This window comes from Ruditapes philippinarum, unplaced genomic scaffold (genome assembly GCF_026571515.1).
Source record: "Ruditapes philippinarum isolate M1 unplaced genomic scaffold, ASM2657151v2 ctg3297_1_1_1_1, whole genome shotgun sequence".
NCBI lineage: Eukaryota > Metazoa > Mollusca > Bivalvia > Venerida > Veneridae > Ruditapes > Ruditapes philippinarum.
In genome coordinates, this window is record NW_026853561.1 from 59,660 (window position 1) to 83,235 (window position 23,576).

The 23,576-nt window shown below is 31.6% G+C and overlaps 1 protein-coding gene across 1 annotated transcript; it reads right to left on the minus strand.

Annotated features, from left to right (window-relative positions):
- Positions 1–642: 642 nt before the first annotated feature.
- Positions 643–21,992, minus strand: LOC132737210 (trichohyalin-like). Its single transcript, XM_060724469.1, has 8 exons — positions 21,786–21,992; positions 20,577–20,800; positions 19,774–19,873; positions 17,295–19,287; positions 10,371–10,698; positions 9,660–9,730; positions 1,345–2,474; positions 643–925 (listed from the first exon to the last, which is right to left on the minus strand). Exons 2-8 carry the CDS (start codon positions 20,791–20,793, stop codon positions 643–645), a joined length of 4,122 nt encoding a protein of 1,373 aa, XP_060580452.1. The 5' UTR covers positions 20,794–20,800; positions 21,786–21,992.
- Between the last annotated feature and the right edge of the window lie 1,584 nt (positions 21,993–23,576).

Genomic DNA, 23,576 nt, shown 5'->3' on the forward strand with positions numbered 1-23,576 from the left:
TGAGCTAAGAGTGATTAAAACACAGATTTTATATACATGTAATATTGCTATTTCATTGCTACCGAAGGGTCACCCCTTTTACTTCTTAAAAGCTGGCAAAGTTGCTCTGTACTTCACTCTCATGTGAATATATTTATCTGGTCATTCGGGATTATTGATTGCAGGACGTTAGCGCTGAAGATTGAAAACCGCTTAAGCTGGTGCTGGGGGGGGGGGGGGGTTGAGAGATGCAGCAGTTTTACATTATCTTCCAATAATAGACTCACTCAAATCGAGTGTGCAATTTTCATATGATTTTGTTGTTTCATTTTGTCGAGAGATCACCCTTTTTCCACATTTATATCTGTACAAAGTAACGAGGTGATATTGTCTAATATATGAAACTTATTTGCTGAAACTCAACTTACTAAAACATTTATGATTTTTCTGTAATTTTTCTTTCCATGAGTTGAATCATTATATTTGAGAATGGTCTTATGATTCAATATGTTTATCTTCCCAGAGAACTAACATTTTCTATTTGAAAAAATATATGTAATTGAAAATATTCTGCTCGTATTATTATCATGCATGTAATGTATTCATTCGTACATCTAATAATATTCTTATGTGTACACTTTATGATTTTCATGTATGTAAATACTAATATTTTTCGTTAAACTTCGGCTTTTCAATTTTGTATGGCCGGTAAACATGTGGATTGTTCGTGGCCTTTTTTCCTATTGAATCATTATTTATCCCTCTCATGTATTTATCATTTGAATTTATCAACTGCAATGGTATTTTTCTATCTTTCTTCTCATCATGGTGCACATAATCGCTGGTATCCGTTGAACGATCAGATATATCCCCTTCCCTTGCTGATGCCTTAGATGGTTTGTGCAATCTTAGAGGATTGTAAACTTTAGGATTCTTTGTTCCTTTCCTACCGATGTCATCATCAATTAAACCTTTAACATATTTATCATTAGAGTTGATTAATTTCACGGGTCGTTCCCGTTTTGGTGAAACGCTTTCATCTCTTTTATATTTATTGTCACGTGCAGTTTTTGTTTCATTGAACTCATTTCCTCCGAAATAGTTTTCTCTTGCCACTGTATAGGCTGGGTGGTTAACTTGTTGGTCTTTCCCGACGTACTTCACGTTCCGTACTTCACATTGATTCTGATTAATGTTAATCGTACAGCCAAGTTACTTGATTGTTAGTAATCTTTGAATCTTTCCCAATTTCCCTCCTTCCCTCTTATTCTGCTTCAAAATATTTCGTTTGTCTAAGCTCACGGCTGTCGTTGTATTCTTCGCAATTCTCTTTCACAGATCTTCTAAAATCCTATCTACATATACTGTTTGTTCAGTTCTTCTTCATGTTTCTTCTGTTGTTCAGCTTTCTCCCTTTCGGTTTCTTCAAGCTTTCTTTTAAGTTCTTTTTCCCTTTCCAGTTCGTTTTGTCGAACTATGTCTTGTTGTCGTTTTCTTTCCATCTCTTTCTCTTCGTTCTCTCTTTCAAGTTCTTTTTGCCGAGCTATGTCTTGTAGTCGTTTTCTTTCCCTCTCTTTCTCTTCGTTCTCCCTTTCAAGTTCTTTCTGCCGAGCTATGTCTTGATGTCGTTTTCTTTCCCTCTCTTTCTCTTCCTCTAATTTTCGTTTATGTTCAACAAGCCTTTCTTGTTCTTTTTGTTTGTCTGATTCATTTTGTCGTTGTATCTGTAGTTCTTTTTCACGCTCTTCTAATTCTCTTTGTTTGTTCAGTTCTTCTTCATATTTCTTCTGCTTTTCAGCGTTTTCCCTTTCTAGCTCCTTTTGTCGAACTAAGTCTTGTTGCTGTGCATTTTGTTTATTTTCACGTTCCTTCTCAGCATCAGCTCTCTGTTTTTTCATTTCATCTTCATTTCTTTTCTGCCTGTCGGCGTTTTCTCTTCTCAACTGATCTTCTGCATCCTTTCTTCTCTTTTCGTCTTCTCTTAATTGTCTTGCTTTTTCATCTTGAAGTCGTTTTAGATCTTGTTCTTGCTCATGCTTTGTTATGTCTTTTTGCCGAACTTGCTCTTCCCGTAAATCTATATCTTCTTTAATCTTTTTTGTTTTAGTGTCACGTTCAGGACTGCCAGAATAACCGGCATACATATTTGAAGTTGATTGTACGATAGGTTGATCGGTTTTCTTGTCTTCAGGTACCGTAGATCGTTCATTACTTCCAAATCTCTTTCTTTTTGACCCTGGTTCTGGAGTATTAGAATTATTGACTTTTTTAGATTTGTCATGTTTTGCTGTGGTATAACAACAAGAGCAACATCCTGAACTTTTAGATTTATCACTTTCTTTTGCAGAATCATCACATTCGTCACGTTTCGAAGGTTTGTTTTGTCTTTCGTTTTGGGTTTTCGATTTATTGCCGGAATTGCAACATCCGGCACAAATACCTTGTCGCTTTTTATCTACACCTTTCGATCGACTATGAGCTGACGATTCTGAATTCTGCGTTTTTTATTTGGTTTTTTCCCCCTGTTCTTAGAATTGCTCCCTTTGGCAAACCCTTCTTCCGCTATTTTTTTTGGATACCCGTCTTTAAAATTTCCATTCGAAATTCCGCTCTTTTTTTTCGAACGCGTTTCCTAGAAAAACAAAAGGAATTTTTTAAAAACAATAATATTTTTTAAATTTTATTTTTTTGTGTTGACTTTTTTTTGTTTTGTTACAAAATTTTGTTAAAAGAAAAATTTTGGGAAAAATGTAAAAAGATATTTTTCAATAATTAATCGATTTGATTAAAAAAGGGGAGTGTTAACGCTTTTCCCATTTTCAAATAACATATTTTGGAGCCTGTTCACGGTAAAAAAAAAATTTATTTTTTTTTTACCACTAAAATAAAAGCTCGATATTAAGAACATTTTTTTTCAAAAGTAAACGAAAACAATAAATCACAAAATCTAGATTAACATAACAGACAAGTCACTTCACACTTTGATAATTGTGTATGAAACTAAGTTAGTACATTTAGCAATGAATGGTTTTATTTCAATAGCCTTTTGTATATTACCTTTTACAGCATCTACAAAAGTAACAGCAGAGAAATATAATCAACGCCAGCAGTAACAATAACAACAAAATCACCAATGCTAACACCAACCAGAACACGACTGAAATAAAAATGCATGTAATAATATTATTATTGATAATAAGAAGGAAAAAAGGAGAAAAAGAAGTCAAAGTGGAATGGTGGTGGTGGTGGTGATGATGATGATGATGATGATGATGATGATGATGATGATGATTGAGGCTCCTGAACTGATAAAAATTAAAATCTTGCTCGTTTTTACAAAATAGCATTTTTAAAGGAACACAAACAATGATAAAAGTAAATTCAGAAATGTAATACCTTGAACATATATCGCACACAAAAAGAACATCGTCGGAAAACCACTTTTTATTTAATATACTGAAATACCGCTACTGATGTATTAATAACATAAACTTCCATGATTTTATGGATAACCAGATTTTTTTTTCATGGATTAGCAATTGAAAACGCAAGGTAAACAAAGAAATTAACAAATCAGAAAGAAAAATATTTATCGATCAATATAAAATACAGACTGGGTTACTTGAATTGAAAATGTTATGACTATAAATGATCGTAAACAACATATACAGTATTCGTATAATTTACATATATTAGCATGGTAGAAAAATCCGCAAATTTTGTTGATAAAATTTAGACATTATTTTCTAACACAATATGTTTTACCTTCAAATATTATTAAATAATCTATAAACTCAAGGCGTCAATCTTACAATGCTGAAATCTCCATACAACAGAACATATATAGTCGCTTAATAACGTATACTTACTCTCAGTTTCCTGATTTTATTTACATTTTGTTGGTTCCCCTCCCCTCCCAAAACATGTCAGTTTGGGCCCAGCCCACCAGCCCCCAAAAATTTTTAAAAAACCTTTTATTTTTCTCACTTTCTGTCCATTTTTGGGCCCTTTTTTAAAGAGAATCATACGCTACCCCTGCCATTAGCAAATTTTTTGGGGTTGGAGTTGGGCCCTTTTTTAAAATAAAAAAAAGGGGTACAAAAACAAAGTGTTATTTTCAATTCATCTTTTTTAAAAATAGGGAACTGGGATTTTAGAATTCGAAAAGTAACCAGTACCCTTTAAAAAAGGAAAAAAAAAAACATAAATTTTTAAAAAAAAATAAACTTAATTTAAATTTAAAGCACTTTTAAAATATATAACATTAAATTTTTTTAAAAAAAATTAAACCCGGCATTTAAAAATATACTTTAAAATCTTAAAAAGCTCAAAAAGCTTTTTGTTCAAAAGCGTTTTTTTTTTAATGGAAACATTTTCCCCCAAAAAAACAAATTTTTAAAAAAATTTTCATAAATTTTAAACAAAAAATTAAAAATTTTTTAAAAATTTTTAAAACCCTTAATTAAACAAATTTTTCATCTTTTTAATTTTTTGTTTTTGAATTTAAACAAAATTTTATAAAAACTTCTTAGAAAAACGGGTTCCCCGGGTCCAAATCCATCCCCCTTTTATTTCCCTGCGTGCTTAATTTTAGGTTTTTAAAAAAATTGGATTTTTAATCCTAACTTGGTTTCACCTTTAAAAGACAATTTTTTTAACTGCGTTTTTTGCCCAAAAAAAAAAAAGTGGGGGGGGTTTATAATTTTAACAAAAGAAACCCTTTTAAAGAGGGGTTGAAATCTCGAAAATTACTTTTTAAAAGCCACTTTTTAAATTGAAGGGTTCCCATTTTATCACAGCATGTAAAAAAAATTAAAAAATAAAATAAAATTCAAATTTTTTTAGAAATTATTTATAATTAGTTTTAACAGTAATAAATCAAAAGTAAGGGATAGATTACTTTATAGTTTATATTCTGACATATAGAATCATAAAAAAGTGAATAGATAGATGACATCTTATATCATCGTACTGTATTTTTGTTTATTCTTTGGGGCGTTTTTATGATATAAACCGACTAAAATAATGCATAAAAATACTTTTGCCTAGATAACAGGACCGGTAAAAATCTCGTATAAAAAGATTAGAGTTCTGTCTATGTGCCTTGTAAAAACTGAGACGTAAAACTTGAAAAAAAAGTTAAAAAATGATAAATTGTATGTAGGTCTTAAATGCGTTTTATAAAAAATGCAAATAAATGTCTCGAATTCTGATTGGCTTAAACACTTTGTATACTATGCTGTATATATACCGTTAAGAACAAAAGCACGCACGAATAACAATGTATTCCTACATCTTAGACGTTTATCTACGTGTGTGCATAAAGTTTATTATTATGATTTGTTCTTTATTGCACATTTCTCGTTTCAAATGCTATTACTTCAGAAAATAGTTTTAAGTAAAAACGAAATGATGACTTTATACTTGAATTACATTTTATTGCATATCGTTCACATTAAAAACCATCTTATGTACGTGTGTCTTTTTCCTTCACTTCTTAAAAACATTCTTAAGCTGCTAAGTTTTTATAAATTTATAAGTTTTTCGTCAAAATACATTCGGTATATAAGTTGCGGATGAGATATGCGTGATATATGTTGTTTTTTCTTCTTTTTTTTTTTTTTTGTTTTGTTTTTGTTTAGTGTGGGGGCGTTTCTTTTTGTAATTGTTTCAATAGTTGCTGTGTATATTTGCCAAAATATGCCACTAAAGAGAAACAGCTTTGTCATAAGGTATATGTCGCCGGTAATTATGTCGCATCTATAAACTAGCTCTAAAGTTAAAGAATGAAAAGTAAAATTGCTATAAATAAAAGAATTATATCTTTGTTATTTAAAACACGTATGTAAGGCTTTAAAATATTTGCATCGTCGGATACCCACGGTTGATTAACATGTAACATAACATGTAAATGATAAATATTAATGGTTCGGCTGTGGGTATTTTTCGATGATCTTTTTGTAAAGCCGATAGATCAATTCCTAATGAAGTGTATGTCGTGTCGAATGACAGTGCATTTCATTTCATTAAAACTTACTTACATTCTTGTATTTAAATTTAGCGCATGTGCTTAACTGAGATGATATAATATCTTGTATAAGTTTGTTTTACATGACTGTATTAAGATAGATTAACCACACCTACTGAAGCTCTTTTCTAAAATTTTAGCAACTGAAATCAATGAGTTTTGCATTTATTGTTCATGAGTAACTTCATTTTATGTGCAAATTGCAAAATAAGACAATTCAACAAACAAGAAAAACAAATAATTGCAAATGCCAGATAGTTATTTTGTGGTTGCTATTGTTTTATTTTCTTCTTATTTATTCTTAATCGACACCATATAGCGCTAGAGAAGGAATACAAAATGTGCATCAATTGAAATCAGCCAACACTCATATACATTTTAGAAAAACACTGTTACATAAAGTGTTGTTTTCTAGGATGATAACAGTAATTGAGCCGCGTCACGACTAAACCAACATAGTGCGATTGCGACCAGCATGGATCCAGACCATCCTGTGCATCCGCGCAGTCTGATCAGGTTCCATGCTGTTCGCTATCAGTTTCTCTACTTGTAATAGGGTTGGTAAGCGAACAGCATGGATCCTGATCAGACTGCGCGGATGCGCAGGCTGGTCTGGGTCCATGCTGGTCGCAAACGCACTTTGTTGGTTTTGTCGTGACGCGGCTCAATTCATTTGTGTATAACATTCGTAATTCTAAGCAATTATCTGGATAGTGTTGCACCCTGTACCATTACAATTTTGTAAATAACCATAAACTTCTCATGTGAATAACTTAAGAATATATTAAGATATTTTCATTTTGATAATATTTTATTATTATTAATGAATTAACAAAATGCTGTAACGATGATTCATACATGCATTTCACATCCATTGAAATTACCTCCATAGACCAGAATTGTTCCATTCCGTGACTCGAAGTAACAATGGCAAAGGACAATAACAAAGGCAGCAACCTGTACCTTTGAGAATACTTGTCACATGTAATAAGAAAATGTTGATCTATTTGCTTTTTTCTCAAATGTCTTTATATTCACTTTTTTAATTGAAAATAAGGACGAGTCATAACACAACATTTAAAATTGGATGAAATCATTTTCCTTTAAATTAACTAAGATATTCTGCAACTAGGTCTCAACACTGCAATTCAGATATTTTACAGGATAAATACATTGGCATATACTAAGTATATGTTTTAATTTTAGTCACTGTGTGTTTTAAATTTGAAATGTAAAAGGTTGAAATAAATATACTTGCTGCATATAAGGTTTACATGTAGCACTGCTTGATTAAGAAAAACACAATAGGCAACAATGACAGATATCCCTAATATTAATAATGATTGCAGAAAAATAAGGTTATGCAAAGTAAGGTTAAATGTTCATAGAACTTATGTGAAAGGCACACACCCATAAATCCGAATAGTTAGCCACAAAGAGTTGTAAATGTAGATGCTATCATGTAAAGCTATTAAATAGCATACACAATATTGGGTTTGTAATTTGGCCGCCAAGAGCACTCGTATCAGTGCAAAGATACACTGATATGAGCCGCGCCATGACAAAACTAACGTAATGCGTTTGCGACCAGCTTGGATCCAGACCAGCCTTCGCATCCACGCAGTCTGGTCAGGATCCATTCTGTTCGCTAACAAACACTATTACAAGTAGAGAAACTGATAGCGAACAGCATGGATCCTGATCAAACTGTGCGGATGTGCAGGCTGGACTGGATCCATGCTGGTCGCAAACGTTTTACGTTAGTTTTGTCGTGACGCGGCTCATATATTTCTATAGAATCTTGAGAGTATGTTTTAAGCAAACTCTACGCTCCTTTCGCAGCTCACTGAATATACTTACGTGAGAGTAAGCAAACTCCAAAGGACGCCAGGAATATTACGAGTACTAAATATATGTAACAACGTAAGCTATTGCTTTAGTTTATCAAAAACTCCTTAGAAGCAGTTTTAAGGGACATATTATGTACATTTAATTTTTGTGAACATTTCTTCTCATACATCTGCCAGTAGACAAAAGGAAAATTGTAATATACTTTGTATATTTGAAAAAAAACCTAATAACTGAAAAACAAACAACAAAACTATGGAAAGTTTTTTATTGTGTTGATGATCTAAACTATGTTATAAAACGATAAAAATATAGTGGAACATTGTAAAAAAACAACTTTTCTCATATCTTTTGAACTTTTATTTCTGCAATGATGCAATTTTTCTTTATTTTTTTTTAAAAATTCTTCTGAAAAAAAAAACCCCAAATAATAACAGACTATTGTTTCAGAACAATACTAATTATTTTGGAATAGTTTTTTTTAAACACAACGAACGAACAAATTTATTTCACATAAACTTTACAGTTTCAGTTTCTAGTGGCTAGCCACTACATTTTACAAATTAATATATAGGTGTACATAGAACATACAATTGTGACAAATATCAATTATGTATACTAAATAGTACACAGCTGTAAAATCAATTGCGCCTTGTCCAAAATAGATTTCACCGCTATATACATGTACTCCTCAAATGAAATACAGTATTGAATTCAGCAATGTAAAATAGCGTCATAATACACACGTTATCAACAATCTACCTATTCAAGTTTCAAAACATTCGAAACTGAACCAAATTTCAATTAAAGAGAACTGGGCAATGTTGAAACTATTTCATTTCATTTTATTTTTCGGTAGGAAATCAGACACTGACAGAATCAAGATTATACAAACAAAATAAAATAATAAATATATGAGCCGTGTCATGACAAAACCAACGTAATGCGTTTGCGACCAGCATGGATTCAGACCAGCATGCGCATCCGCGCAGTCTGATCAGGATCCATGCTGTTTGCTAACAAACCCTATAATAAGTAGAGAAACTGATAGCGAACAACATGGATCCTGATCAGACTGCGCGGATGCGCAAGCTGGTCTGGATCCATGCTGGTCGCAAACCCATATGTTGGTTTTGTCATGACACGGCTCATATGTGAATATTATACAGTTATACAACACAACAAACGTACGTGTACCTCTCAAAGTTTCATATTACGATCTGTGGAAGTGTCTTTCCTTACAATGTCTTTATAATAAGTAACAGTGTACTGATACAACAATAGGAACAGAGAATGTAACAAAAATATAGAAAACTGATAATTATACAAAACAATGTTAAATCAAGGCTACTTGAAATAATAAATGTTCTTAATATATGTTTGTTCAACGCTTCCGACTACATAGATTGTATGCATTTTTTCTCTTTTTTTCTTTTCTTTTCTTTTCTTATTTTTCGAAACAAGCAATCAATACTAATCCGACACATACATATAAAACTTGCTGATCAAACTAAAATTGTCAAGAGTTAATGACTGCTTACTTAGGGTAATTTTCATGGCAATGGGAACAATAAGTAACGGTAACAATAAATCTTCCTTGGTTATTCATTCCGTTCCTATTATATTAGTAAAAAAAAATCTGCGGCCTGAAAGAAAAACTGGGAGCACAATAGGTAAGATACGTAAGTACACATTAGGTTGAATATATTTGTTACATTATTACAAAAATCTAGCTAAAAGTAAAGTAAAGTAAGACAAAATTGTTTCAAACTATACTTTAGTTAACATTCCTTTTGGAATTTACTCCATTCAATTTACATTGGACTGTTTTATCCATCTGTAGATTCGCCACTATTTTTCTTTCGACAGGCGCTCCTAAAATATATATCATATATTATATATGTAAATCAAACAACAAATCAATAGCTACTTGAAATTAAAATTGTTTTTAATAATTGTCGGAACAATGCCTACATACCAGTTTTCTTTTTCTGTTTTTTTTTTCTTTTCTTATTTTTCCAGATTAGCGGACAAATAATGTAAGGGTACATTGTGTTCTCGGAACTGTTCCGCGGCCGTCCGACCGCTTACAAATTTACTTCCCCAATCAGAGAATAGTTCTATACATTGTCATTAATTTATTCATTCATGGATAGTATAATTGAAATAGGCTTTTGAATATTACCCTTTACAGCATCTACAGAAGTAACAGCAAAGGAATATGCTCAACACCAGCAGTAGCAATAACAACAAAATCACCAATGCCAGCACAAACCAAAACACGACTGAAATCATAAAAATGATAGCAACATTCGAAAAGTTAATGCACGACTGTAATTGAATTCAATTAAGGTCGTGACTAGTGCAATTAAATTTGGAACTCGATGCATTTTGATATATGATAAAATAATCTTTATACTCATTACGTCTTTCTAACAATGTTTACTCTTTTTCAGAGTTATAATCTCCACATAGAAGAACATAATTATATGATCATTATATAGCGTATACTTACTCTCAGTTTCCTGATTGTATTCACATTTTGGTTTGGTTCCACTCCATGCGCCATCAGAACAAGTCAGTTTGTCAGAGCCTACCAGTCCATAATATTTAAAACATTTGTATTTTACATCCATTCCGTCGTCCCATTTTGGACCGTTTGAAAGAGAATCATACGTTACGTGCCCATTGGCAATATACGTTGGTGATGTGCACGTGTCAGGTGCACCGGCCATTTTAGTACAAATACGAACAGAGAGTTTTGTCTGATAAACGAAAATTCCCGGTTGATCCGAAAAGTCACATCTGGCAGTGTCGTTGAACTTGTTGGTAGTAACTATTATCTGAGAGAAAAGAGCAACACGAAAACTATGGAGGCTATTCGTTGCCAAAAATCCAGTCTTGTTGATCTGAGTTGAACAGTTTGTTAATGGAAAAAATACAATTGTATTTCTTTGTATGTAAACTCCAATGTTGCATACTTGGATTGAGTTTGCCGATTTAACATTGTAAACATGCATTTCAACAAAATACATTTTGTTAAACGACAAAACATTAACTGATAGTAGCAATACCAAGTGTTCGAATACTCAAAACAGAAGTCACATTCTTAGCTTTACATTGTCGAACCATCATGATTCAGATCAGCATAATCCAGCTTTACACGTTTTTCAATAGCAGATAAAATTAGCTCCGCCCATTTTCCCGCCCACTAAATCATCGTAAATAAACGTATTTTCCGCTATTTTCGGTATTTACCGTCAGCGACAAGAAGCTTATCATACTATTTAGGTGTTTAGTTACTAAACATAATTCACTTGCATGATTGCCTACAATCAACATCAGCGGACTTTTAAGGAATATAGGCATATAAGTTTTAAAACGTTGTAGACACCACATTTCCTGGAAAAAGAAACTTAAAAAAACCCCCAAAACACCAGGTTACATACTGTCTGAGGTGGAAGTGAAAACGATTGAAAAGACTATATTCAACGACAAATAAATTTTACTGATGGTATTCCAATTTGCATAGGAATGAGTAACATTTACAGTTAAGCTGCTACCTTACCACTTTCAAATTTTCAAGTCAACATCTGATAAAGATTTTACTAATACAGACCAACTTCTGGCTGTTGTCTTTCCTAGTAGTACTATTATATTAGTAACCTTAATTCTAGCGTATGACTTGACAAGAAAAAAAAAACCTTTAACAATAGTAAAATTATAACCAAAGTTGTATGTACCCTTTTGTACATAACTTTTTATTTTTACCATATATTTTCCCATTTTTCCCATTTTGTTTTTCAATAAGTAAAAATTAAATGAGTCCAAATGTATGTATGTTGATTATCAATTTTTGTATACCTTGTTTATTTTATCTCTTAGAAAGCCATCACTTACAAAACTTAATAAATATTCTGTGTAGTATTTCATGTAAATAAAAGAAGTTCTCTGTTTTTGATCATATAGACAGCAAATCTAGACAGCAAATCTAGGTAACAGCTATTGGCAGCATGTATACACATATTTTAGAGGTGCTATTGATTCAGTACAATGCATAAAAAGACCTTAACCTTACATATATTAAACAATAAAAGGCTAAATCACATCCTTTGACTCAAAATACCTCCCCATGGAGGTAAACAGAGTTGCCAGGATACACTGAATATTTATTTCAACATTAAAATGGGAAAAATTCACAAGTTTTGGTTATACAACGGAATTATCGATAGTAAACTTTGCATTGTTTCGTGGTTATACACTTGGTCAAAAATATGAGTTTTTCTATAACCCAACATAGTCCTTTAAAGAAAGACGGCACAGGCTTATTGTTCAGTTCTCTTTATTCGTGTTGCCAAAAGTGCCTTCCATGTATCGCATTCTAGTATTATTTGCTGAAGGTAAAAAAAAAGATATGCTTAATAGAATTGCCGTGGCTCACAAAACCCTATCATTGATATCAATGAATAGTGGTGTGTGTCATTATATATGGGAAACATTTCCTTATGTTATTTCACCAACTTTAGTTTTTGCATATTATTATGCTCATTATCAGTATATACGTTGTTACATTTTTACAATATATCTTAACCAATTTTGCATTACTTGAATATCCTGTACTAGAATACGTTTTAACAAAATCAAAGGATGTTCAAAGTCAAGATTGATGTAACAGTTTCTATATAATTTGAAATATTTTTGTACCAGCAAGAGTTACCTCTCTTTATATTCTGCTTTCGTGAAATTGGCTCCGCCTTTTAATTTTCGTCTATTTCCGTGATAATTCCATATATGGAAGTTGCAAAATCGTTTACAAATGTTAATCGCGTTAGAATGTAAAAGGAAAGTGTGGTGTTGTAAACCTGAGTGTGTCAAGTTGATGCAGTTACATTTTTAACGTCATGATGCACAGCATTAAACGTATTGTGTACGTTCTATCGTTTACATTTCTACATGTCGCAAATTTGAAGTTATACATTTATAAATACAGCTTGCAATTTATGTAAGTTGCATGTTAACAGCTTTCATTTTATCAAATCGAGGTAATCAAAATGCTTAATACCAGTGCAGTATGTAACTCTCGGATCGACAATTAGATTTTTACTAATCAGTTTAGTAGAACCGAAGTATGCATTGTCAAGTTTCAAAGGCTGGATTTTTGGCAACGAATAGCCTCTATAGAAAACCATTTCAATTACAAAATGTACTTTACCGAAAAGAACATACAGTAGCCACAACAATTTTCAGTTGTAAACGTTTTAAGAAAACTGATCGCCGATAAAAGTAAAAATAATAGATTATTATAAAGGGTATAAAGCTTTATCCTCTGGTCGATTCTCCACAGAATTTCTCTGTTGTTGTTGTTGTTATTGAAGTAGAGTTTTGTCCATTTAACAATGATTGCCTGTATTTGCCATTCGTTTTAAGGTAATTTACTACCATATTTATTTCATATAAGCATGTTGAATTTTTTTTTTAATTAAACTTTTAAAGCAGAAATGTATAGCATTATACACTTAAAGAAACAATATTTTGCATAAATAGTATACTTACAACGCTTCAAAGCTGAATATTAACAGAAGAAAACTATGTTATAATACACGAAACCAGTAGATCCTAAAAATTATATTATTCATACGCATTAATATTATCTCATAGCTTATCAATTATATCTAAATAAACATTTATATAATCTTCCTAGGAAACGTGAACATTCCATCATTGATTCTTTTTATCGGACGTTTTAACGTATGAAATATATAATAAATGTATTAAGCTATAAAATAGCCATCATTAGCATGCATTTCGCGTCTATTAAAGAGAAAGTGGGTGTTTGATATGAATCTATCATAAATCTTCTAAAGACATACAATGTAGTTGAAATTTACTGTAAATCTCAAGAAATTATTTCTTTGATACTTCATTGCCATATTGTGTCACATTGAAAAATTCCATGAACATCCTCGAATAAACGTAAGGATTTTCTTACTTGAATTTTGATTTATGCTTAAACAGTTGCTAGAGGACATAGACGGTAGCTTCCATTTCACCACTGTTTGCCCATGCGCGCTCCTGTGAACATTCTAAATCAAACCTGCCCATAATATTTCAGTATCACCATGTTTATACCTCCCTTTTCTGACCATTTTTATAATGTTGTTGTTTGGTTTTTTTTTTTCTTTTTTTTTTATCGTTTTCAACTTCTGAATGATTGGTAATGTAAATATTGAAATTGATTTTTTAATAAAAGCCCGACTCCCAACGCCGAAAATTGTAAAAGAGACTCATTTTTTTTCTTCAGGAACGCTTTTATTTATTTTTAAATTTTGGTGTACTCTTGTAGTATCCAAAAAGTTACCCATTGGCCAATTACCTGAAAATAAATTTCATTTCACTTGTTGCTTTTTGAAAATAACTACTGTGCAGTTATAGTGATTTGGTATTTTGTATTGAAGCAAAAATACAACTTTGTTTACATTTTGCTACTTTTATGACAAATGATTTCACATTAGTCGCTACTTTCTTCGGGGACAAGCATCTAACATTCTCTTAAACCATTATCTTAAATATTATAAAATTCGCATTTGCACTTTTTAAAGAAGTAACACAATATTTGTTTTTCAGGCATAATGTGCCTTTAAAATGAACATTAAAATATTTATACAATAAACATGGATATTATACAGGCAGCCAGTATTTGTGGATTGTTTTTAGTTGAAACATTATTTATTTCGCGAATATACATGTGTACATATCGACTGCTTACATCGAAACTGGTCCATCTTAATATAGAAATAGAAGCAGATAGACCAGTTTCGCTCTTAAGCCTCGATAAAGGTATATACATTTACAACAATCTAAGATTCTTATATTCAAGAAAATGATTAGAATGGAAGACTAAGTCTTATAAAATTCGTTCTTTTTTTTAGTATATTTTTTATATTGTACTATAATTATCAAAAAGTATGACAAATCGGGAATATGAATATTTTGGGGAAAAATATGTTAGAAGTAGGAGACTATATCGCAATCAAAAAATGCCTGAAAAATACCGTTTAAGTGTAATTTTGTAGCTAACAAAAGCATAATTAGGTAACAAAATTGGTCTAGTTTAGTAGTTAACAGCTCACGATTAGATCAGAGAAACCGTTTTGTTAAGGATATGTACATATAAACATGCTTGAAAATCGTGGCATGAAATTAGGGTTGCTAAAGAGAAGAGTATTAAGAGTAATGTTGAAATTGTAAAGACTTTGAAATAGCGTTTGTCTATAAGTGTTAAATTTGGATGGTCAAAAAAGAAGAAGTGAAAAATAGTTTCCATTTACCCGCATTCATATAACGGTGTAGGAGATAAGTTTAAGAATTGTTTTTATACTTCATGTAGTTGCATATTATCACCATAATAGAAGTACTTTGGGATAGATTGCTTGTTACGTTGTAGCGTGGTTACGTCATCATTATAACTAAAATGGTCAGCTGACACCAGAACTGGTCCATCAAAAGAGAAGTCCAATTTCTACATTTTTGCACTTCCTTCATTTAACCTTTTGAAGAACAAGCACAAAACCCTTTCCATGATTTCTCACATTTATTGATAATATATAAAATAGTTTTTTCTTCACATATCACAGTTTTCAAATAGCTAACACAAATGGTAATGCTAGCGAAGATCTCTAACATAATATTTGCAACATCTGTATGCTAGTTTTATTGTTTTATGATACTCTCATTTAAACATATACATACATATACATACGTAGAACATAGATAAAAAAAAGATATAAACAGTTAATGAATGACTGGTATAACTACACATAGTACGGGTATTCATGCCCTGTAGATTTACCTCCCGTTATTTATACATTTTAAACCTGCAATAAAATCCATTCATGTAACTACAATGTTATTAAATATTGATTTGCAAGACACAAACATATCACCACATATTTCTCTTCTGAATTGTGTTCTTTTTGTACAAAACTGTATTTTTATGACCTAAAACGGTTTTTACATAAAGCTGCGCGCCTCCAGATACGTCAAGTTATTTCAAGAAAAATAAACTTGCGAAAAATATACTGAGATTTTAAGAAAAGTAAAATTATTCCAGATTAAATCGATAATTTGCATGTTTTGTGCGATTAGTGACTGAATTTGCAGTATTTATCACCATATTTCTTCTTACTGGGCTATTTTTGCATATGTTGACCTCTATTTGATAACATATGCGGATTATCAGTGCCCGTTTGCAATGTGTAAATTACTTTCTTCGTTCAATTCGCAATATCAATTTTACCTTTAAATACTTTTTTTTTAATTTTCATAAAAATCAGCATGAATCTGGAGGCATGTTGCTTTAAAACTTCCGAGAAAGCAGTCCAAATCTTTTACCCTTCCTTATTCTATTAACAATAAAATTATTCACCGAGTCTTACAGAATTATGCCGCACATATTGATGTAAGTATTTATCAATCATACATTAAAACAATCTATTAGATTCAAGGAAATGAAAACACATATTTCATAAATATCTCTCACATCATCCTTCTAGATATTTATTACATCAAATCACAGAACATATTTTACAGCATATCATTTTTTATATAAAATAAGCAAATACATCCCCATAACATAATTGACTCCTTATATTTACTTACAAATTCCACAGATTAAAAATCTACATTATTTGTTGAAATTTGAATAAAGAAGAATGCAAAGAATCATTCGAACATGAACAAAAACTGTATAGAATAATCGAAATCAAACAGTACTTAGAAATTTATGTACATTAAAACTATGATTTGAAACGCCAGATACAGTGTATATGAGGAGAAGATTGTGATACAATGTTTACATTTTTTTACATTTTTAACACCCCAAATGTTGATTCTATAACATGTCTTCGATTTAAATCAATAATCAAACAGTGCTAACATAACATTGGATTGATTCCTCCACTAATGCAACGCTTTAAAGTGAAAAATATTCTCTGAAAAAGAGCGAGTTAAACATTATGTAAATAAGCAAATACATGTATATGGTACAGAACGATATTCTACGCAAACATGTATCTGCAAAGTTTCATATGAAGTATTGGTGGAAATGTCTTAATAAAAATGTTTATAGTTCGATACACTATACCTTTATAATTATATATAATAATGATGTTTCACGAAACATAGATATAGGATATAGATAAATATATGTAACACCTATGCTTTGACCGAGCTATTTAATGGATACTTAAGTGACTATAAGAACAATAATAATAACTACATAGCTAGAAAGTTATCCTACTTTGCCAGAAAATATACAACAAGGAGGAATATAATAGGGTTGCCACTCAACTTAAGTTAGAATTTGTAGATATCTAATTGTAGTAAACAAGAACAGATCTGCGAAATATTTCGAAAAATGAGACAATAAATTTATGTTTCAATATGTACTTTGGTTAACATTCCTTTTAGAATTTACAAATGGGCGCCAAAAGTTTGCTTCAAGGGCCGGTTTAACGGGTCTATAAATCTTTGGATTTCCTGTTTCGTCCTTCATATGGTCTAAGTATCTTGGTCTTACATTTTTACTCTTTTTATTATTCTTTTTCTTCTTTCTTAAAGTATCAGGACTGTTGGAAGGAGACTCGTTTTCCAGATAATTATCATAATCATTTCTGTATCCTTCCTCCAAATCTTTCAGTCGTTTTCTCCTTTCCTCTTCCTTTCTTTCTCTGTCTTTCTTTCGTTGCTCTGTCCGTTGCTTCGCAAGTTCAAGTTGTTGTTGCCTTAATTCTTCTCTTTCTCTTTCCCGTTCTTCAAATTCTCTCGCTCGTTCCTCTTCTCTTTGCCTGTCACGTTCCAGTTTTTCTCGTCTCTGAAGTTCCTTTTCTTTTTCCCTTTCTTCTTTTTCTCTTTTTCTGTCCAATTCTTCTTGTCGCCTTTCTTCGAGTCGCCTTTTACGTTCTTCTTCTCTTTCTCTTAAAATGTCGTCTTCCTCTTGTTGTCTTCTATCCTTTTCTTGAAGAGCCAACTCTCTCTGTTGTTGACGTTGAATTTCCCGTTCACGTTTTTTCTCTAATTCTTCTTGTTCTTTCTTTCTTTCATTTTCTAGCTGTTTCTGTCGTTTTCTTTCGTTAGCTTCTTCTTTTTGCTGACGCAATATTTCTCTCTCATGTTCCTCCTCTGCCTGTTTTTGTTGTCGTTTTCTTTCTTTAGCTTCTTCTTTTTGTTGACGCAATATTTCTCTCTCACGTTCCTCCTCTGCCTGTTTTTGTCTTCGTCTTTCACGCTCTTGCTCTTTCCTTTCTTGTTCATCTTGCATGCGTTTAATCTCTTCTTCTACAAGTGATTCATCCGGATTATTCTTTGCAAACGATTTTGTTTCCTGTTTCTTGATTTCCTTAGCCTTTGGTTGTTTCTTATCTTCCATCTCAATTTGATATTCAGGTTTATTTTTATTTATTTTTGGCGTGGTATCCTTTGTTTTAGATTTCTTATAATTTTCATTTTCATTCTCCTTTTTCGGTGGCTTAGAAGGAATTTCATCTCGGTCATCAGTTTTCTTTTTCTTCGTCCCAAAGCAACACGTGCAGCAACCAGATTGTGTATCATCATCTTTATTATTTTGTCTTTCTTCTTTTGGTGATCTCTCCCGATGTTTGCTTTGCTTCTCCTCCTTTGGGGTAGAACCATAGCAGCAGGATGAACATCCGGACTGAGATTTATTCTCCTTATGTTTGGCATTTTCATCATCTCCTGTCTGGGATCTAGATCGAGGCTGCTTTGTTTTCTTTGTTTTAGATCCTGAGCAACAAGCACTGCACCCAGCATTAGAGTCTTCTTTATCATCCCTAACGTTTGACGAATGTTCTTTTGGCGATCTCGATCTGCCTCTTGTTGGAGATTTATCTCGTTTAGGGGAATCCGCACGAGACTTTCTTTTGTTTTTAGTTTTAGTGTCACTTGAACCATAGCAACAAGCGCTACATGATGACTTATCTTTCTCCTCTTTACCTGTCACACCACTTTCTCCTCTGGCAGGAGATCGGGAACGATGTCTCTGGGGTGACCTTGACCTTTCTCTCTCGTGTTGATCCTTCTTTTGGCGAGGGCCACAACACACACAACATTGATCATCGGATTTGTCCTTTTTTCTTTCTTTTGAAGGAGACCTTGAACTCTTTCTTCCTGCTATCACTTTACTTTCACCTCTGCTAGGAGATCGGGAGCGATGTCTCTGTGGTGATCTTGACCTTGACCTCTTTTTCCCCCGTTTATCTTCGCTTTGACTAGGACCACAGCACACACAACATTGGCTATCCGAATCGTCGTTTCTGTCATCTCGCTTACCTCTAGGAGAGCTGTCCTTACTTCGACGTTTCTTTCTCCTTCCACGTTCAACATCATCGTCACGATCTCCTCTACCTTTCCCACATCTAAAACAAACACTCATGTAGAATAATAAAGTTTTAGTAACTTGACTTTGACCTTTTAATACAACAGTTAACATTATATTTATATTAATCAACCTAACATAGTTTTGATAAAATGAAAACGTATTTTCACTGAGTAAAATATCTTAAGCGTTTTGGATTCTAGTATGATTTTCCTTATTTAAAAATTTAATTCATTTAGAATATTCATTGGGTGATGAAAGTTTACTTTCTCCAGTTTTAAAACATCTAAAAGGCTTAAAATCCATTATTGAAACATTATTATCACATACATGTATTTGATATTTTTCAAGGGTTTTTTTAAATATTGTTTTCTGTGGAATAATGTGACTTTAATTTCATTGTTTCAACAGTTATTCCTGTAATTGATATATGCTGTCGATATATAAGTTATGAAACCGTAATATTATGTTTATATTCCAACAAAGCATTTAGTTTTGCATTTCGTAGAATACTTTTAAAAGTTACCTCTTACAGCATCTACAGAAATAACAGCAGACGAAGATGATTAGAGCCAGTAGCAGCAATAACAAGAGGATGAGCAAAGCCAACACCACCCAAAACACGACTGAAATATTAAAATAACTCAAACATAGCTCATAACTTGGAAATATAAATAAAATAATTTGTACAATGTTACTTTGACAATATCTTTTCAATACCATTAACCGAGTTTTCTTTATTTTAGAATATAGGAAAGAGCAATTGGCTCTATGCTCTGGAGGATCATTTAGTATTCGACTAATCACAGATCGATACCTTTAGAAATCCTACTTGTAAAGTTAATAAATAAATAAAAATATTGGCGTATGCAAGTGTTACAATTTAGGAGTGGAATTATCCTCGGTAATTTAGGACTGATGAAGATACACTATCAACTTGGCCTGTTCAGCATACTGGTGTAAAATACACGGTATAAGAGAGCGAGAGTTTGGATGCAGATTTCTGAATTAGGTAATGTTGCATTTTATAAGAAGTATAATTAAGCAGTTATAGGCGTGTGCAAGTGCTTCATATACATACGTTTATATTGTTTACATTCTAAGAGAAAATAACTTTTTTTACAATATAATATAATATAATATAAAGAAATAGGAAAAACTCAGAGGGATTTTGTTTAGCTGATATATCGACAACGCATGTTTGCGACGTCACTCTTCGATCATTACAAAATGCAAAAATGATGCGGATGTATGTATTTCTTCAGTTGAAAAATATTGGTTAAAACAGACATTTAAGATAACAGGTCCTAAAGATCAAATTGAACCTACCTTCAGTCCATATATGATATTCACATTTTGGCAAAGTGCCAATCCATTTAGCACCGGAGCATTTTTGTTTATAGTTGTCTACGAGCCCATAATATTTATAACACTTGTATATCACTTCGATATCTTCTGCCCAAGGTGAACTTGCACCTGCACCCAGATTATCGTACGAGACATAGCCATGTTTTACTACCGGGGGTGAAGTGGTGCAATCAGTCATTATAAAACTGAAGAAAAAAAATAAATTAACTGTTGGCCAATTATATTATCTTTCTGAGAATGTCGAGTGTTAAGGATATTAGCGTGAATATATTATATATTTTAGTTATACGGGCGACAATAGTGACCAAAAGGCATATAGTTCTTCACGATGCTTAAATAGAAAAAAATATCATCAAACAGATATAATCGTCAGTACAAGAAAAACAATGTCATCGCACAGTTACATTACACGAATGACCAGTCTTAAAGTATCTCTTAAACCACATGTAGTCAGCTGAAACTGAAAATAGTTTCCATATGCCACAACTATAATTATAGAGCACGGCCAACCTGCACACCAGTTTTGTCTATACATATACTACTAGTATTTACTGTTGGCAGCTCAAAATATGAGTTTTCACTATTTTAATATTGAAATCCCTTATACTAAAATTTGAATGGATTGTTTAAAATACAAAACTATGCAAAGCCAATATACGTATTAAGCATGTTGAACACGTACACGAAGCATACCTTTTTTATTTCTTAAAACCTTTTCAATATGTTAAATACAACACTGCGTGAAACTACAAGTAATACATATAGTGCACAATTCACCATATAGATACGTAACATGAAAATTATTCACAGGAATCATTTTATTGTTATATAATCTTTAAGATGCGAAATAAAACATTATTTCATATCATCATCATTATATTAGGATACAGTTTTTTAAAATTTGTGTGCAAAATATAAATATTTGAGATTTGACAAGCTTCTGATTTGTGAAATTGTGTACATGTATGTACATTTTTCCCCTTTTAAGATTAAATGAATAGTCTATATTGTTATTTAATACAAATAGCTTGAAACTTTTAATAATTTGAAACATTGAAACAATACAACAATTAATAATCTGTCACATATCAAGCGTGGTAAATATATCTCTATTGTGGCCAATTTTAATGATAGATTTATCCATTGTTTAATGATAAAAAAGATACTTACAAAACGTTTTATTTAATTATTCCTTTTCATGAATATCTGAAACACTCGAAAATATGAGGAGACGCATTTTAGTTTTAGTGCCCGCCAATTTTATTTATTTATTTTACTTCAGTCATGGAAACTAATAAACAAATACCGAAAAATTGTTTATTCCACCCATCTTGTCGCAGTATGACAGTTTTTGCAATTAAATACTACATTTAAGAAGAAAGTTAAGCAAAAGAATATATTGAATAATTCAAGATTTAAATTATGCAAGCTGTATAGATAAAATGAAACCAAAAATCAATCAATAGTCGATGTCTTGATATGAAATAATTTTGTTGCGCTTTCGGAATCGATCAGGTGTGATTAATAAACTGTAAGATTAAAATATATTTATAGATATGGAATCATCAGTGTGAAAAACATCATTTCTTTACATGGCACAGGTTCTTTTGTAGAAGAGCAAGTGTCCGGATAAATTTCTTTAATGTCATGGAGCTTTTTTCTAAATGTATGCACCTCTAAATCTTAGACTATATATTAATGTATATTTGATATCGTATTACAGACTTATCTTAACCTTTACCTATGCTTATCGTCGTAAATGGATTTGTCCATCTTTCAATCTGGACAAAACCATTCATCATTTTTGGGGAAAATTACTCCAAAATATGTAGTAACTGAATATCGAACACCGCAGATCATAATGAGACGGCAAAGAATGTGCTGGCTGATCTTGCATGGTCTGCACTGGTTGCATTGATAAAGTCAGTTAATCAATCGTTAATGTTATTGACCGCTCAAAAAATCATTATCTTACAGTCGAATATTAATTCAAATTGTTACTAAAATGGTAAAGTGCTATAACAATTATGTTACTTTGGTTGTTGCAACGTTAATTTGCTTACACGTTACATTTTTGTTCTTTCTTTCTTTCTTTCTTTCTTTCTTTCTTTCTTTCATTGATTAATTAATTAATTAATTAATTAATTAATTCATTCATTCATTCATTCATTCATTCATTCATTCATTCATTCATTCTTTCATTCATTCATTCATTCATTCATTCATTCATTCATTCATTCATTCATTCATTCTTTCTTTCTTTCTTTTCTTTTCTTTTCTTTTCTTTTCTTTTCTTTCTTTCTTTCTTTCTTTCTTTCTTTCTTTCTTTCTTTCTTTCTTTTCTTTTCTTTCTTTCTTTCTTTCTTTCTTTCTTTCTCTCATTCAATTATTTATTTATTCATACAATCATTAAGTAGACATTTTGGGTCAGGGCGTTAGATATAATGAGAAAAATAATGTATTTTAGCAAACACTACAAATCCGATTATTATTCCAACTCTTAAAATGCTACCTGCAAAAATGACTTGCCTTAACTAGATATACTTCTGTACGTGTACTCGAGATATTGTCAGCTGCTCAGATTCTGCTAAAGATAGTACAAATGTTTTATAGAATCTATCATGAATACCATATCCGATAAGTAGACCGCCAAAGTACCGATACGCCACAATAAAAACTACGCACGCGCATAAAATGTTTTAATTTAAATGTGGAAAAACATATCAATAAAACATACACTTCAATCGCTTGAAAAGTAAGAAAACTTTAGCCGCCATTTAGATTACACTTAAAATATCTATTACAAAATGCACCCTTACAAATTGCTCTTGGATGTTGTATGTATTTACAGTTCTATAAAATCTTGATATGAATATACCTGAACAGAATAAGTATTTCATAAATTCATTACGCGCATAACTCTTATTTGTTTGTATCTGGATGTTTATCTTTAAAACATGA